Source organism: Patagioenas fasciata, chromosome 19 (genome assembly GCF_037038585.1).
Source record: "Patagioenas fasciata isolate bPatFas1 chromosome 19, bPatFas1.hap1, whole genome shotgun sequence".
In the NCBI taxonomy this organism is placed as follows: Eukaryota; Metazoa; Chordata; class Aves; order Columbiformes; family Columbidae; genus Patagioenas; species Patagioenas fasciata.
Genome location: NC_092538.1, coordinates 7,002,958 through 7,021,195, shown reverse-complemented (window position 1 = coordinate 7,021,195; position 18,238 = coordinate 7,002,958). Strand labels below are relative to the sequence as shown.

At 42.9% G+C, this 18,238-nt stretch overlaps 1 protein-coding gene across 7 annotated transcripts in view; it reads right to left on the bottom strand.

Moving 5' to 3' along the window:
* The window catches only part of CUX1 (cut like homeobox 1), a 264,153-nt gene that overhangs the window by 112,620 nt on the left and 133,295 nt on the right, over positions 1 to 18,238 (bottom strand). For all 7 annotated transcript variants that reach the window (XM_065853071.2, XM_071816982.1, XM_071816983.1 and 4 more), the window contains exons 6-8: positions 17,617 to 17,740; positions 15,604 to 15,680; positions 14,949 to 15,015 (exon numbers count right to left, since the gene is read on the bottom strand). In XM_065853071.2, coding sequence (XP_065709143.1) covers positions 14,949 to 15,015; positions 15,604 to 15,680; positions 17,617 to 17,740 — 268 coding nt within the window. The remainder of the gene's footprint in view (positions 1 to 14,948; positions 15,016 to 15,603; positions 15,681 to 17,616; positions 17,741 to 18,238) is intronic.

Below are 18,238 nucleotides of genomic sequence, written 5' to 3'. Positions count from 1 at the left end.
AAAAACCTCTGGTTGCCTCCTTATTTTTGCTAACAGGGGTGTAATATCAGAATTACAGATTTTGCATAAACCGTCACACTGCTTCGAAGGCTTTCAGAGTATGTGAGCACTGAAGAGGAAGGGATGGGATATGAAAAGGATTGCAAAGCGATCGTGGCTCATGGTTCCAGCACTCAGAAGGTAACAGGGAAACGAGCGCTGTGGTTGGCATTTCCAGATTACACAAATCAAAAGGAACAACTGAAATCCAGGCTGTTTATAACGAGTTGTCTACACATGATGTTACAGGTAAGTGTTAAATCTTCATCAGAAGTTCGGGTTATATCGTTCTCCTTGAGAGAGGAACATCAGCCAAACACATTGACCCCACGCCACATACTCCTTGTGAAATAACAAAGACTTTTCAAAATGATACCTGTTGAACATCAGCGTGACTAAGAAAAGGAACTGTGTCTGCAAGCAGCAATGCCACCTTCCTCCATCATTTCACACCAACTGTCTCGTGCTGGAACCAGTAAAATGACTCCTGAAGATGACAGGGTTGTCACCTCCAGCATGTCCATCCAGCAGAAAGCGGCTTCTCACTTCCAGCTACCAGGGAAGGACATGCAAAAGACACATTTTTTTTCCTCACAAAGTCATTTACTCTTTATGAAATTAATTTCAGACAGACGACAAAAGCCCCACTGCTCCTACCATAGACCATGAGCCGTTTCGTCTCTGCGGTAGGTGCACCAGATGACAGGAGACATGAATTTTACCCTTTATCACTAAGCTCCCAGTCCTCTCTGCTCCCTGAGGCCCTTGGCCAAAGGCTGGGGGATCTCCCAGTCTGCACATTCTGCCATGCAACACATCTGGAACTGCAGCACATCTGGAACTGCAGCACATCTGGAACCGCAGCCCATCTGGAACCCCAAGCCAGGGACGGAGCTCTGCCCAAGAACAACTGCTGCACCAAGGCGACTGAGTCAGCACTTCACACATAGATCAAAGCTCCTCCATACCCCAAAAGCGGATTTGTTGCGAACAAATTCTGGCATATGAAATGGCAGACAATGCACCAGCTGAATGCTGCAACAGGGAAGCTGTTGGTATCTTCAGCAAGTTAGGGACAACACTAAACAACTCAGCTTTAAGTAGAACATTATTTTCTCTGGTATGATACACAGAAGCTGCTGCTTAATTAAAACTGAGCTGCTTAAGCCATTAAACTGGCAAATGGCTACACCAAATGACTTGTTAGCTGTTAGCATTCAAATAGCAGGAGCTGTTTGCTGTCACACTCCAAACAGCCAGTTGCAATGCTCATGTACATGTCCCTGCTGGCTCCAAAAATCTGAACCAACCCAGGACTGTGAAGTTATTAAAAGTGATACTGTTTACTAAGGAATACTTTCCTATCATCATCTTTAAACACGCCCATATCATCCACTGTGCTGCAATTTAATTTTTCAACTTCTGCCCTACAAATAAAAGCCATTCCAGTCATTTGCTTGCATTTTCAAAAAGCAGAACTTATATTAATTCTGGCTTCGAGCTCCAAGTTTGACCAAGTCCAGATACAGCCTCTTGATTCAGATCCTGCCTGTTTCCACATCAAAACCTGTAATTAAAGCATAACTTACTACAGCAGCTACTCTGATCACAGGCAATTAAGAAACGCTGAAGTGGAGACACTCCAGAAGATCCATTTGCTCATCATCAGATCTGGGTCAGGACGGGGAGCACCAGGCGGAGGCGCCTCTGGAATCCAAGTTGGGAGATTTTGCCTCTTGCCCCTCTGGAATCTTCATTCCCAAGCGAGAAGGAACTTGAAACAGTTAAACTCACTGAATCTGTTGATCTTTTTACTTCCTATGAGTCATGCCCCTCAACTCTACCACTACGCATATAAAAATCTGCTACAACTCATTAAATAAATATTTCCACTTGGGCTCAGTAAAAGCAGAAGACTCCCACATTAAACTACCTCACAGGTAAAACAATGAAAAACGCTGTAATGATTAAAGTTGCCCATTCCAGTGAGTTATAATGCCCACGCCATGGGGCAGTCAGTGGTAATACAGCATTGTTATGACATTATGATGCCTTACGCATCTTTTTTCTTTTGGTGTGGTCTCCAGGAAAGAAGAACATTTCCATTCATCACAGAATGACCTAATGGATGGCACTGTTCAAATGAATGGTCAGCAAATGCATTTTACGTGCCTCTATTTTTCGTGCATTTATTTTTACAGGCTACGATGCAAGCGTCAGAACAGCGCTTCCATTTTTCTATCCAAGGACTGAAAGACTATCCACATTAATAAAGTCTTGCCTTACCCTATGTGCCCTTTTTACATATGGCAAAACTGAGTCATCAGCCTTGTTTTAGGTACCATGCTTGACACAACACAAATAAGATGTGGAGCTAATTACCAGTACAGCACACGAAAACAGGAGTGTCCTTTTCCATAAGACAAAGTCTTAAAATAAATTCTCTATCAAAATACAGTGGTTTTCTTAATAGAAGTAAAGTTAATAGATGCCTGGAACTACTGAACGAAATGATGGGATCTCTCTACATTTAGCAACAAGCCTTGAAAACTTTAATCTCATGAGTCAGTAATAACAGTAGAGGAGAGAAAGACAATCCTGGGCCTATAATCAATCAGACAAGCTGCTTAAAAGACCTCATCTGAAACAAATGTGCACGTTTCACCAAAGCAGAGATGCTGATTTATGATTAAAAAGTGTAAATGTAGTTCTGTGGTATCGGTTAAGAACAACTTTCATGTCTCGCTCACAAGGGCTTAAGGCAAATGTTTTAACATCACCCGAGTACAAACTCCTCGCTAAGTCCTTCTCCCGAATGCCATTAACACCTCTCATGTTCTGTGTCCTGTCTAATTCTCTCCGGCTTACACCAGTCCTACCACAATTTAAGTACATCAGACATCCCCGTTATCAAAGCTAAACCTACAAATGCTGCGTTTTTCTCTTGACAACATCCTGCCAGGATCCCCAACAAGGCCAGGCCCCACTGTGACACTGTCACCAGAAACAACCAGCTATGGAAAACACAAAGACTACACAGACTTTAAAGCATTTTGAAAGCAATACTCCTCCAGATAATACATTAGGACTGGTATTGTTTAATAAGTAAAGGGATGATTTAGAAAAGCCCATGAACAGCACAGTGCTACTAACTGTAGTAAAGCGGAATTATTTGTATCAAGACTGCAGAAGAACAAGAAGTCCAGACACTAAAACAAGCCAGGTGAACAGGCAGCTTTACCATAGACGAAATTCAACACTGACAAACATGTGCTAATGCTCTGAAGAGCAGTAATTTGGATTAGTGATCTGCACTGCTGGGCTCTACACTCCTCACTAGGTAAACAGGATGGCGGACTAATAACATCCACACCTAGTAAAGATAATCTGGCAAACAGCAAAATCCCCTCAGATGAACTCTCATGATTCACGGCATACACAACTTAAATGGTATGATCTGGAAGAACATTCCTATGGTAAATTAATCTACAATGATGCATTACAGTCCTAATTTAATTTTTTCCCCTTTTTGGATATCTAGTCTACCAGTACAGGTCGTTATCAGAGATCAGACAGTGGACAAGTCAGTGTTGTTTTATCCAACACAGAATGACTGCCAGGAAAAGTAAATAGCCTTAAAAATTCCCATTATTAGTGAGAGAACAAAAATATATAGAGATATATATATATATGGGGAGTAAAATTCCAAGTTATTCAGGTACTTTCCCAATTCAGAAGTATCTGGAATCCACCCCCCGCCATGTCTTTATTAATCTACAGGGAAATTAACTGCTGTACGCTCGGTAACACAGGGGTTAATTCCGACTGCTGTCGACTGCCCCAAGTCTGCGCTCTGTTCATCAGAGCATTAAATCTGAAAGCTCCAGAGAGTAGTGCAGCCGTGCTGCAAGGGCTGTGTTATAAAGTTCTGCATTAAAAATTCATATTGCGGGTTTGCCACAGTACTCTGCTCTGGCTGAAAGGAGAGCTGGCGGGGAAATATTAGACACCCCACTGTCTTTCTGGCAATTGGAGACATTCCTCAACAAACAGCACCTCAGGAAGGGAATGAAAGGGCAAACAAACCGTGAAACAAATCAATGAGTTCAATTATCTCCCTCTCTCTCAGAAAGGAAACTTCTCATTTTTAAGGCTGTTTCATGAAATCTTTTAATGACGGCCCTGAACAAGGATGCTGGGCACTCTGGCTGCAAAACCGGCTGCTTGGTAGTGCTTTTTATTTGTTTTACACGAGACAGAGGCTCCCGAACATAGCGGGTGAGACACAGAGCAGGGTGTAGGAATCTCTCTGCAGAACAGCTCTACTTACCCTTTACATTACCGAAACCACGTGGGATAACAGGCTGCAGAAACTGTTCCCATTTTCCCTGAAGTGTCTCCAGCAAAGAGTGAATTTAGATTTATTAAGATGGTTAGTTACTCCATTGTTAAGTTACACGCTCCTCACTACTGGTTAAGGCTGCGTGCATTTCACAGCAATTTATGGGAACCCAACTGGTGGATGACACGGTTCACAACGATGGAAATGGGTGTTACATTTTTATGAAAGCCACATGTGCCCTTCAGGTTATCTGTCTGGTGGAACCACTGTGTTCAGGCAGGTTAATAATCCACATACCACAAACGGGGAAATACACAGGAAATGAAACATCAGTAAATACAATTTCTAGAGGAAACCATGCAAAGAAATCTACCTGTTTCACAACCCTCCCTTGCAACTCTGTCTAGCACCAGCCCTAATAGAAAGAGTCACTTTTCCCAGAGCTGAATTTTGAATCAAAGGAAGGAAAAGGAACAAAATGAAAGCCATATATATATATACATATGCATATGCTTGTTGGCGCAGTTGGAAACCAGACTGACCCAGCAATCCAGGTTAGGAGCAGTTCAACCACACAAGTTCATCCAGAAGGAGATGCAGGAGAGCAGGTCGACCATAGAGCAGGTACAGTCCACCAGGAACTGAAGAGATTTATGTCTGGTAGTCAGCACAAAAGAAATCAAGCCCAGACCAGTCTAAAACCCCGCACAAATAAATAAAAAACTGTATTAGGAGAGGAAAAAACCAAACTATTCAGTTGAAAGTTTGTTAGTTTGAGGGAAGGAATGAAGATGGGTTGCATAGTTGGTGATCACAAGTAACCAAAGATCATCTAGTACAAGTCACTGAAAAAATGCTAGATAAGATTAGTATGCCCAAGGCAAAGCTTCAGGTAAATTTCTTTTTTTGTTCAAAATTTGTTAACAACCAGCCATTTAAAACTTGCAAGTGAGATTTGATCAGCTGTAGTTCATGGCGGGCATCGAGAAGGTGGACCTAAGGAAAAAATGGGACAGAGTCGTCTTTTCTTCTACCCAGTGACTTGATTTCTAAGTTTTGATCCTTGCTGCAACACCGATCGCCCTGTGACCAACCTCCCTGTGACTCAGTTTCTCTTAAGAAAAACAAAAGAGAGGACAGGCTGCACAGCCGCAAAATCATCACCTTTGCTATGAACTGCCCCTGCACAGACACACTCGACAAATGTTAAGGGTTAATGATATCAGGTTTATAACATTGTAAAAGCATTTGTTTATTTAATGCTTTACACGAATGCTAATGAAGTTATTAACAGGTCTGCATGCTGTCTGTTGGTTTTCTTGGTTTTGGTGTCTGCACCAAACTGCCTTATCCCCTCTGCTCCACAAGTTGGTCAACATCCTTCTCTTCCAAATCCCCGAATTAGTGCTCAGTCCTGCTTCCCAGCCCAGGTTGGGGATTCTCACTTTCTTACTCAAAGATCCTGTTTTAAAAAATGCATTCATTACAACAAGTATTTAAAAAATTTCATCTAGATAATGAGATTCAGTTTCATCATACCAGGTATTTTTTGTGGCATACACAACTGCAATGCCACATGGTGTTATTGTCTTTTAATTGAGATCAGAGGACATGTAAATGAGACGATATTTCTTAGGTCTCCAGGATGATTAGAAGGGGTTGAACCAGACAGGACACGCCATCCGCTTGCCACACAGCCAAGCCACGTGCTGACCTCCTCTCCAAGCTGCAACTGCTTCTCAGAGAAGTCTTTGATTTAAATAAATGACGGCCAGAATTTAGAAAGCCCTCATGAAGGCAGCAGGGATGATCAGTATGGTGATGCAGCAACAGGATTTCATTCTGCAGCCTCTACCCTGAGTAAAGTGAACACTCCAAAGTTCCTGACGTCAACAGTACTAATATAGATAATACAAAACAGAAATACTTTTTATCTTTAAAGCAGCTGTGGAGAGGAAAATGTCCCTGCTTCTGCATTAAGGCGGCTTATAGCTGTGGCGCCATAGTAACGTCTTAAGGCAGGGATGGGATCAGGCACATTTAGGTGTACGTTCAATGAGATGCTGACAAACCTGTCCAACGAGGAAACAGCAGAGGGACGCGCTCACGGAGGTTGTGCCAGGGACAGGCACTGCCCGTGACAGCGCACACCTCCCTCTTCTTGGAAGAGGAGAACAAAACAACGAACGCAAGCACTGGCTGAACGTGAAAGCCACCTGCATGAAACCACGGGGTACCCACGGCAAACGTGTGGCTTTCCAAAGGGAAACACAAAGGCGGAAGAAAAAGACTATTTCAAGATAAAAGTTTTAGTGCTTGGGATCTTATAAAGTTTCCTGAACTCCCATTCTCGCTCAGGACGGCATCTCTTTCCATTAGAATCGGAAGCACAACACGTGCTCCGTGACTCATTTTTCTGCCCGCACTGTTGTCGCGTGGGAGTGGGAAAAGCAGCTGCAATCCATCTGCAGAGCACAAGGAGGGCTCCACGCAAACGCCAGCAGAACAAGCCCGCACGGTAACGCGTGGCGAGGCAGAGACGGCTACTGCGGCAACTGCCAGCTCAACTCAGAGCCTGCGGAGAGCGCTGTGACTGGAAACAGGTAACCCTGCACACCACGCAGGGCAGGCCCTGATTGGAAACAGATGAGCCATTCGTTTCTGCTGGTTCGAGGATTTATCCCGATCGCCTCCCCCACGGACCCAGCCCAGCAGTAGCTGAGCTGAAGCAGCCGCGGCAGAACCACGTGCCCTCCCAGACAAGACCTCACAAGGAAGCCGTGCTGTACCAAAATAACTCTTGCTTCGCTGCCTCGCGTGCAAAAAAATGAGACTATTATGATTTCTAGACATACATGAAAGGGCTGAATGAAAACCAAGCTCAGCTGACTGGGACACGGATGCCCAAGGACCTTGTCTGTGCTCGGGGCAACGAGTCTGTGCGAGAAGGGTGTTCCTTCCACACAATCCCAGAACGTCAGGGGTTGGAAGGGACCTGGAAAGCTCATCCAGTGCAATCCCCCCATGGAGCAGGAACACCCAGCTGAGGTTCCACAGGAAGGTGTCCAGGCGGGTTTGAATGTCTGCAGAGAAGGAGACTCCACAACCTCCCTGGGCAGCCTGGGCCAGGCTCTGCCACCCTCACCATGAAGAAGTTTCTTCTCAAATTTAAGTGGAACTTCCTGTGTTCCGGTTTGCACCCATTACCCCTTGTTCTACCATTGGTTGTCACCCAGAAGAGCCTGGCTCCATCCTCCTGACACTCACCATTTCCATATTGATCCCCATGAATGAGTCCCCCCTCAGCCTCCTCTTCTTCAAGCTCCAGAGCCCCAGCTCCCTCAGCCTTTCCTCACACAGGAGATGCTCCACTCCCTTCAGCATCTTCATGGCTGCACTGGACTCTCTCCCTGCCACTCACTCTTCTTCTTCCTCACAAAGCCCTCGCTCACCTCACCAAGCTCAGCTCTTGCAGATAAAACGAGCTACTGTGGCAAGACACCTCAAAAAACTGGAGTCAGAGGAGCAGCCAGTTCCTGCTGGCAGGAACACGCTCGTGGTCTATTTGCTTGCAAAGAGCTGAAGAAGTTTGGCTCCAGCAAGAGCAAGTGAGAACAGACCGGCCAAGGATGGTTCTGCCCCTTGTGATCTCCAGACCCGGCACCGCGGACGCTGCAGCCGCTGCCGTGGGGCTGCAGGCCCAGGACGGTTGCCGCCATGGTCAGGGCTCCCCACAGCATGGCCGGCACAGCAGCTGGAGACGCTTTGATGCGGTGCTTTGCATTTATTTAAAGATTTCCATCTAAGGATCGCATGTCAACTCAAGGTTATAGATAACAGGGTGATGACTAGAGTACGCTGCAATACCTTAAGGCTATTTTTTTCTACTCTGGGCTGTGAAATAACACCAGCTTCTAGGCTAGACTAGAAAAAGGAGCTGAGCAGTCTCACTTGAGCTTAAAAAGCAAACAAACCAAAAAGACCCTGAAGGGTCCGAGGGCACTTCTGTGCTGTCAAAAAGTTACATTAACTAATTTTCTGTGCTGTCAAGAAGTTACATTAACTAATTGCAAGCATTACAAGTGTACCAAAAAAGACAATATAGCCCAGCTACGGCACTAACTGCTACAAACCCTAAATGCTCCACTTATTTGGAGTTCTCAGAAATGCACCCTTTGAAATCTATATATATATATACACACATGTGGTTTATGATTCTCATGTCTGCATATTTCCAGACTCCAGCCAAGACCAGACTTACGGGCTTTGAGCATTATACTCCTCAAGCCTCAGTTTCCCAACCCAAAAGTGAAGGCGACATTTCAAAGCAACACTCGGTATTTCACGAAGTGTTTTACAGTCATTCCCCACAACATACTATCTCACAACTTCTCTGGTTTGACTGTAGGCTGAACCAGAAATCCGACAAAAACCACTGGTTTCCACATGGGCTTTCAAGCCCTATTTCACACAAGAGCTTTAGATCAAAATCAGAAGCAGATCTCCAAAGTATTTTCATTCACCTTCATTTTTAGGTTTTAAAGCAAACTACTGACTTTCAGTCTGTTGAGTTTCACGTAAGGCACAATTAAAACTTGTAACAAATATAGATGAAGGGAGTGGAGCATCTCCCGTGTGAGGAAAGGCTGAGGGAGCTGGGGCTCTGGAGCTGGAGAAGAGGAGACTGAGGGGTGACCTCATTAATGTTTACAGATATCTAAAGGGTGAGTGTCAGGAGGATGGAGCCAGGCTCTTCTGGGTGACAACCAGTGATAGGACAAGGGGTAATGGGTTCAAACTGGAACACAAGAGGTTCCACTTAAATTTGAGAAGAAACTTCTTCATGGTGAGGGTGGCAGAGCCTGGCCCAGGCTGCCCAGGGAGGTTGTGGAGTCTCCTTCTCTGCAGACATTCAAACCCGCCTGGACACCTTCCTGTGGAACCTCAGCTGGGTGTTCCTGCTCCATGGGGGATTGCACTGGATGAGCTTTCCAGGTCCCTTCCAACCCCTGACATTCTGGGATTCTGTGATCTGAAATTATAAAATGCAGACACAGCGTTATGTAGGATTTAAGACATTCAGTTTTTCTCCCCCCCCCCTTTTTTTTTTCTTAAAAATAAAACTAATTCTCTGTAACATCTTCCCTGGTTTCTCATCCCCCGTTACCACTACTGCTGGGGTTTCACTGATACCAGTATGACTCGGGAATTTAAGAGAAAAAGCTGTAAGAGAAGCCTGTGAAGTTCTCCATCTCCTGTTTTTAGGGCAATCACTTTACACACAGCAATAATTCCAGAGACAAGCATTAGAAGTTAATGACTCATCAAAAGAACAGGAAATAAGAAACTTTAAGATGTTAAAGGCACAGCAAATTGAAGCTATTTCATGTCATGTACAGCACAACCACCCTAACTAAAGTATTTTATGTTCAATGGGGAGAACCCACATTTGAGACCATCGATCACGGTCATTATGTGATGCTGGAGGGAGCACGACTTTATTTTTCATTCAGTTTGACCCTGAGCACTGTTAAAATGAAAGACTACAAACGTTTGAGAAGCGACCTACTGGTACCAGCCAGCACTTACACAGCAAAGATTTGCTAAAAATATTAAAGTAAATAATTCATAGGCCAAATTCAATTCTCACTATGTATTAGGAATTATTGCCCCGAAGTCGAAGTTGACTAAGATTTGCCCCAATGTAACAGAAGATTCACATGAACACACTAAGCCCTCTCACTTTCTGTAGATTGAGGATTTCTTTTCAGTTGGGATGAAAACAGGCATGAAGAAAAGAAGTGTTAAATACTGATATTGAAAACTTGTGAGTCAAGTTTACAGATTCAGGCCTGAAAACAATGACAAACGCTCCTTTACGGCAGAGCAGGGACCGGCAGCCCGCGCACCTTCATCAACCGCACTCTGCTCATTTCCAGGTTTAGTTTCCATTAAAATGCAGTCCAGGATTGAAATGAGTCAGCTGGATCTATATGGTGGGGTGATGTGCAATATTGCACCAGTGTACAGTCTTAATGATGCTACACCAACATGCCCTCCCGTGTCACCCTTAGCTGCGCTGCCAAAAGAGATAATAATCAGTCTCATCTATACAAGGGCATCTATTCTCTGCTTCATATACTGGAAGGCAAAATATACTTCTGCGTGTCCTTGAAAGCAGTTGTTTTAGGATGATTCCTTGAATAAATATGAAAACTTTCTCCTCCACTGTGTTTTCTATGCATATGTTACTTTTGGAAGAACAAAAAGTCTGCATTTTTCAGAAAACCGTATCCATAACAAAACCGGTAGCAGAGCTGCTTTGACAACCTTAACATAAACATCTTTTGCTTTGTGTTGCTTATGAAGGATTTTATTGCAGAAGTGGGGGGGCAGCACCTAAAATCCTCACAAGACTACTTAATGTTTACCGGTGAAAACACAGCATTTCAGTGAAATTCAATATTTTCTTTCATCAAAGGCAGGGAGCCTCAACCCACATGTTAACAGTCGTGTAACAAGCCTACTGTCTGTGCTGCAACACAAGATCCTTTTCCAATTAGAATTCATTTAGGTTGGGGAGAGGAGGGGTCGGAGCAAAGAGGTGGCTCTGGAGTTGATCTGAACCTGGAATTTGACCATTTTGGGTGGGAACACGAGCAGCTCGGCTGGGAATCCCAAGCACTCGCTCGGACTCTGCAGTGACCCAGAAATGAAAGAGCAGCATTAGCAAGGAGAACAGTTTGTCCCCAGAAAATGAGGGAAATGCGTACAAGAATGTTGCCTTTTCTACAGAGCAAAAACCAAGTCTGTTGCATTAAGGAATCAAAAAAAAAAAAGCCCAACATGCTTTAATTTTCCCGAAACTCAAGTCTGAGTTTGCTTTTCAGTCCCAGCTCCAGCAGAATCTCCAGATCGAGCTCATCAGTGTTGGTTAAACCCAGGTTTGCCGCTAGAAACGTGTGGGGCAGCAAACAAAAATCGGTATCAGGCCTTGAGAGAGGATGTGCCTCTTTAATTGAAAAAGGCAGAGTAATCATTCATTTATTTAACCCAGAGATGATTATAATCTGAAAACCTTGAAATCCTCTTACACAACAACTGTTTTGGCAAGCCCCTCTGTGTTCCAACAAATATTAAACTGTGCTTGCCATTTGTCTAAGGAATCTTGTATTAATAAACATGAAGAAGAACACTTTTACCTCCCACACTCAATGACAGAAGAAAACAAAGACCAGCTGTATTCATCAATGGATCCTTGTTCTGCACATAAAGGCTAATTACATTTTACTTCAAGCCTACACATGGAAAACTTTGCTGCTGCCATCTTGTCAAATTCAGCTCCTGATATTCCAGCTGACAGACGGCAATGACTGCACATAATAAACCGCTTTTTTTTGCCATTAACACCTTCGGCGCCCTATACGGGGGTGTGTGCGGGACACACTCACCTGCTGGAACAGGGACTGTGAACAGCGGGGATGACAGAAGCTAATCCATCAAAGACTTTTATTCCAGCAACCGATCTCATCTGGAGCCGCCTCTGCAGCCTGGAGTTCAGCGGTACCTCCCCACCTCACTTTGCACGGGGACATTTTTCAAACAAACAAGCTGACACACCGATTTCCAGCTTTTAAGATCACAACGACCAGTTGCTGAGACAAAATCCAGACTTCTTAGTGCTAACACTGAAGGCTTCTTGCTGTGGATTTCTTTTATCTTTTTGCTTTTTGTTCGACAGATTTTTACCAACAGTTGAAAGACAACTTTATTCCAAGCCCAAAAATCTTAAAAGTCCCGTTAGCTTTAAAAAATTGACAATTCTATTTTTTTTTTGTTCCTGAAGGCATTCCAATTCATCTGCATCAAATAAGTGTCTGTAAAACTAACAATTCTGGCCTAAGATAAAAATCACATGTTTTTAAAACATAAAATTAAAATTGGCAATACAAGTAGCTTTTCAGACTTAGATCAAAAGAGGGTTTCTTTTTAGAAGAGAATCAAACTGTCTTTCACCATTTTTATTGGTGTTTTTTCAACATTTCTCCCGGCTTTTACAATTAAAATAGATGACTGTCTACATTCAGTTCCCTTTTCATGTTTTTCTAGGTTTCCATATTGCAAAATTCGGGCTACAAACGCCGCAGATGACTGGTGTTATGCAAGAACTATTCCTGCCATAAATATCCAAAACAATGATAAAATATTTCTGCTGTTATTAGGTCCTACAAGTTTGTTTTCACAGTACATTAGTTCGGGAGATAAAGCACATGCTTAATGTCTGCTTCAGGATTCAGCTCTACGATCACGATACTCCAGACCCAGCCTCCACATCCATTCTGCTACACAACACAATAAACTTCTTGTTACTGGAGATGCTACTAATTCTATGGAATTCTGTATGTGTTAGGTAAGAATTAAGATCATAGGAAAATATTTCTGCCTGAATCTCTCTGAAAGAACAAAACACGTTAGAAATGCAAACGAACAGTTTAGGGTTCATCTTTTGCTCAGTATAAGAGGAATCACAGTACTTAGGGAAGTAGTATTAAAAAATGAAGCAAACACTCTGCAAATAAAGACGTGAAAAGGGTGAGGGGTTATTAGGTTCAGTGCCTGTAACCGTGTCCTGGTTTTGGTAAAACCAAGACCGGTTCTCTTGTATTGATTTTATTTTCAGCTCAGTTCTTCTAGGTGCCTGTACTTTGAGTTTTAGCCTGCATATTCTTCCCAGGATGCTGCACTTGGTGCTGATAAGAGACCAACGGAATGCTGAAGAAATTCGTGTTTAGATTTATTCCTATGGTAGCTAAGAAAGACTGATAAGTTTTCCCATGTTCCATTGTGAGACGGGCGTGTTTGAGGAGGGGTGGATGGAACAGGTGACTAGAACTGACCAACAGAAGTATTCCATCCCATAATCGTCATACCCCCTATGTAAGAGGGTGATCACAAGGATCAAGCTCTTCAACCATGGCCGGCATCCAGAGAGGACCCTGTCTGTCTGTCTGTCTGCCTGTGATCCACAGGCCTCAGGTCCTGCATCCTGCACCCAGGTTCCAGTTTGCTGTGAAGCCGCCAGCTCCGCACACCCAGCTCTGCTGCTGGAGTGACGCCAACTCCACATCGAGCATTTGAGATTGGTTTTGTATATTTTGTATACATATTCTCTATTTATTAGTATCATTAGTAAAACCCTTTAAAACTCTCCAACTTGAAGTCTAAGTCTCTCTTCCTTCCCCCTTATCTTTCTTATCATCTTTCCGATCTATAGGAAGGGGTGGCGGGAGGTAAAGGGGATAACAGGGAGTGTCTGCCACGGTTTATTGCCGCCTTGCCTGAAACCTTGACAAACCGCCAAGCCCTGATCTCTGCTGTTCCCACAAAAGCGACCGCAAGACAAAATAACAGCGACAGAAAAAAGGCGGCAATCTGCAGTAATTTAAGGCTCCATCAGAAACATCATTAGTATGTGTCTCTTAGCGAAGGATGAAATCAATCAGGGAACAAAAATACTTTTGATCACCTCCTATGGAACTCAAAGGAAACTGGACTCACAGAGCGAACCCCAAATTTACCTAAAAGATTATCTCGAATGATGTAAAAGGTGTTTCAACTCCGAGCGCCGATTCTTAACCACTATGGACTGAATTCTGTAAGCTCCAAGCTCCCCGTGTGCTCAGTGGGGAATCGGATCCTCGGCGCTCGCAGACCCATGCCCTAAGAAATTAAACCTTGTTGCTAATTGGACTGGTTTTGCTAAGCCTGGACGATGCGGATTGCTGTGAGCAAAGCAGCAAGCTCGTACCTAGCGGCAAAAGCAGAGGACACCCACCTGAAATGGCTTCTTCCTTCCCAACCCCTTTCCAGACACAGAAATTGGGCTTAATTCTGCTGATCGTGACAATTCCTTCTCATTACAAACTTGCCTTTAATATGAAGGGTTCAGAGACAAACAGCAGAAGTCTGTCTCTCTTTTGTTGTTTTGTGCACTGATTGTTAATAAAACCAGGGGATAATTGAAACCAGTAGCCATTAAGAAGACAAGGGTATATATTTTTGAGACTACCTTCATGTTCTGCTTGAAAACAAGAAAAATGTTCCAAAAAAGCTACACTCTGTAATTCGGGGTGAATTTGACAGTGATGACTGCTACTGACAAAGCAGAAAGTACCAGGGTGCCTAACAGTGCAACGGAACCCTTTACTAAACTACATTTTATTTCCTCCAAGATCGGAAGATCACAGTAAACATCTTATTTGTGAAGTTGCCCTATTTCTAAATAAAACATAAAAGATCCGTAGTGTAAGGGACACACAGTAGATGTGGCGCCTGAGAATGAAACCAGGAATGCAGCAGCATGTGTGCCAGGAAAAGTGGCTTGTTGGGTGGAAGAAAATATGAAAACTAATAATCTCTCTATAGGAGGCCAAATTACGACCATGTTTTCCCACAAATTTGGGCTCCTGAACCTCTTCCATCTCGTCTGTCTCCAACAGACAGACGCAAAACAAAAAAGCAGCGATACCCTGAAGGAAGACGTAGAAAGAAAACAGTGAAATCTTACTTTGCAGTCGTTTCTTCATCGTATTTTGTTTTCAGATCAAATAGTTCTGTTCTGGTTTTTTCCAAGGCTAAAAGGCATAAACATGAAGTATTACAGCACTGTAACAGCAGCGAAAAGCAGAAAGACTACTCCATATTTTTTTTATTCAGCGATAAAGCAAGCTGTACACCTTCTGAAGAAAAATTATTTGCTTTATCTCTTTACCTACTCTGATTTAGAAAAAAACACAGCTTTTGATTTTTCACAATTTCTTATGTTATTTCTTTATATTGCAAAAATTCTCCGTTTCTACTTAACAAAGCTAGACATTATTAATTTCTTATTCAGATGGCCAAACTGCTTATTAATTTGAAATATTTATTGCAGTAATTCAGGGAATAACATTTCTTGTGTTCTCATAGTGAGCAAAACCAAATGTGTCCAGACCTGGGACCTTTAAGTGTGAAGAAATGAAGAGGAAAACTAATGGCAAGCAAGTCATAGTAACAGGCAAGACACACGGGGTAGAAACCGGGTCCGTACCAAACCCAGACCAGTATATGTACTTATCATGGTTCAGAAATGTGTGAAACCAGAGCAAAAGACAACGAGAACCATCTCTATCGTCTCCCCTCCAGCCCGATCACTGCTATAGCTCAGAACAGCAATGCCAAACCTGTTTGCAGAGCTTGAACTTTGTGTTCAGCTTCTTCCAGCTTCGAGGCTGTCGACATCTGTGTCTCCTGCAATTTTCTGTAATGGGAAGAGAAGAGGCGAGAACAGAGTTCGTAATCATGCTAAACAACTTGCTTGTATGTTGCAAATTTGGAAGATAGAGCGATTAAACGTCCCAAGCGTAATCAGACAACTGACAACACCACGCAGGCTACAAGGTGCTTCAATGGGACCCATAAATCACGTCGCGCTGCAGAACGGTTCATACTTTGCAGTCCCACTTATTAAAATTTTAACAGTGTAGCCACCTCATAACATAAGCTGTGAACATTATACAAGAGTTGACTGCTATATAAATGACAACTTTAGTGGAAGGTTTTCTTGAGCATAATTTGTTTTGGAAATGTCACACACATTAAGAAAATTGTCACCAAGCACCCTCTGTTGTACAAAGTTAGTACAAGAAGAATGATACTTTTCCGTTTTACTGTCATAACGAAGGAATTTGTTGCCATAACTGATAATACTGAATAGATGCAGCAGCTGTTTCATCATAGCTGTAATGATGCCAAATGCAGTAACATTATTAGCTACTCTTTAGAAAAACATGCATCTTTCAAAACAAATCTCACATTGATATTTTCTATACAACATGAGGAAACCTTTAATATGCTCACATCTCTTGTGTCCACAGGCAATATTTTGTTGTTTGTGGCAGTTACACACATTTGAACATCATCTGGCCGTGCAGTCACTACACTCTTTGCCGAAGGCGAGACGATAGGAGTTCTACAACCCATCTCTGAAAGGGAGCTGCTCCAACACTTCCCAGGGGTCGCTGCTTTTTAGGACATTGCTTTTAAGATATTCTGCAGATTTCAGGATTCTGAAATGGCTTAGGGAGTTACCAGCATCCTACTTGCACTCCACTGGGTGCATAAATTCCTTCCCTGACAATACTGACTAGGTTAATTAATAACTATAGTGAGGAACAAGCGTCAGTTCCCTTTATAACAAATTTCATATGTTGAGAACTCGCAATCTCTCTTATACACACTTTTTAGTTATTTGCATTCCACAACCTGGCATTTTATTTTTAAGCATATCCAAATTGCACTTGTTGGAGCCGGTGCTCACATGCTAATTATTAAAAAAAAGCTTTGCATTCACTGTTAGATTCTTCCCACTCAGTTCTGAATTTAAACAACCAACCCACCAACTAAAAAGCTGGTGTAAACTGATGGGCTTCCACACTAAGCTGAACATATTACAGCACCAGTGTTATTGCTCCATGGGACACATAAATTCTCAAGGCAGGGAAGGCAGCCTGAAAGAATTCCCTCCTGAGACCCCTGGGCTTGTCCTGCCTGATTTGTTTGCCAACTAACCTACAAGATTGAACCATTCCCTGCTCATTCGCAAGAGATTAGAAATGCATCCAAGACGCTTCCTAAAATCTACGTAAATAATTAAAGTACTCCTTAATTTTGCCATGCAGGAATACACAAACCATTTCAGGATGATTCAGGAGCGCATCCCCTCTCTTGGATATCACCATAGGAGCGGGGGTGATGCATCTTTTACCCAGGCTCTTGGGTACAGTTTCATCTCAAAGAGCTCAGGGTTGTACAGACTGTACAGCGGCACCGTGACACACAAAGCGGACATGGCAGACTGAATTACACTGTCGGCTAACGCAGGAAGATTAGTGTCACAAAGGACAATACAGCTACTGAAGAATAAAAGCAGGTTTTGCACCCTTCTGAACATGAGAACCCCCCCAACACTACCTCGGAGAAACAATCTGTCCTTGTTTTACTTCCACACTTTCACGATTGTTTTTCTGTGCAAAGTTGAGTATCAAATGATTCCATGTCAAACACATAAATCACCAGAATCGCTCAATATATGAGCTGTCTGGGCACACTGAAGAGAGAGTCCTGGCCGGGAAGATTAAACAGAAAAATACATCTCTGCTCCTCTGCGATACCTACGGACACACATGCACACTCACCTCTCCTTCTCTGCAAAATCATTTTGTAACTTTTGTTCTTTTTCAAGGGCTATATTCTCTGCTTGGTTCTTCAGGGTCTGTTCATATTCTCGGATTTTCTCTTTAAGTGCTTTTATTGTAACCTCTGCAGAAAAACAACAGGGGAAGAATGAGTTTACACAGCTCCACGTGGTTCCACAACACAAGGCTTTCTTTACCCTGTAGGCTCAGTGTGTTTTAAACTTCAGCTCTTCAACTCTGACACAAAATCAATGCATATGAGTCCCTTTGGAGACCTTTTACTCCCTAAATGTTAAATTGAACTTTAAGTGTTTAGGTTGAGAAGGATCAATAGGGTTTTTGCTGGAAAGCACGGCGAAGAAGGTGCCTCTTCACATGACTTTACCAAAAAAAAAAAAAAAAAAGATAAAAAAATCAATTGTAAAATATAATATCACCTTATTGACTAGTCTCAAATTAGCTTTCTGCTGAGTGGAGATTAATAAAGTCCCAGTGTAGGTTTAAGTATGCACTTACACACAGGACAGTTAATTCACGTAACTGTGCTCACGTAAGACGAGGCAGTTTTCCTGTGGTCCATGCACTGATGCAGTCTAACAGTAACTGAACAGATATCTGGGAT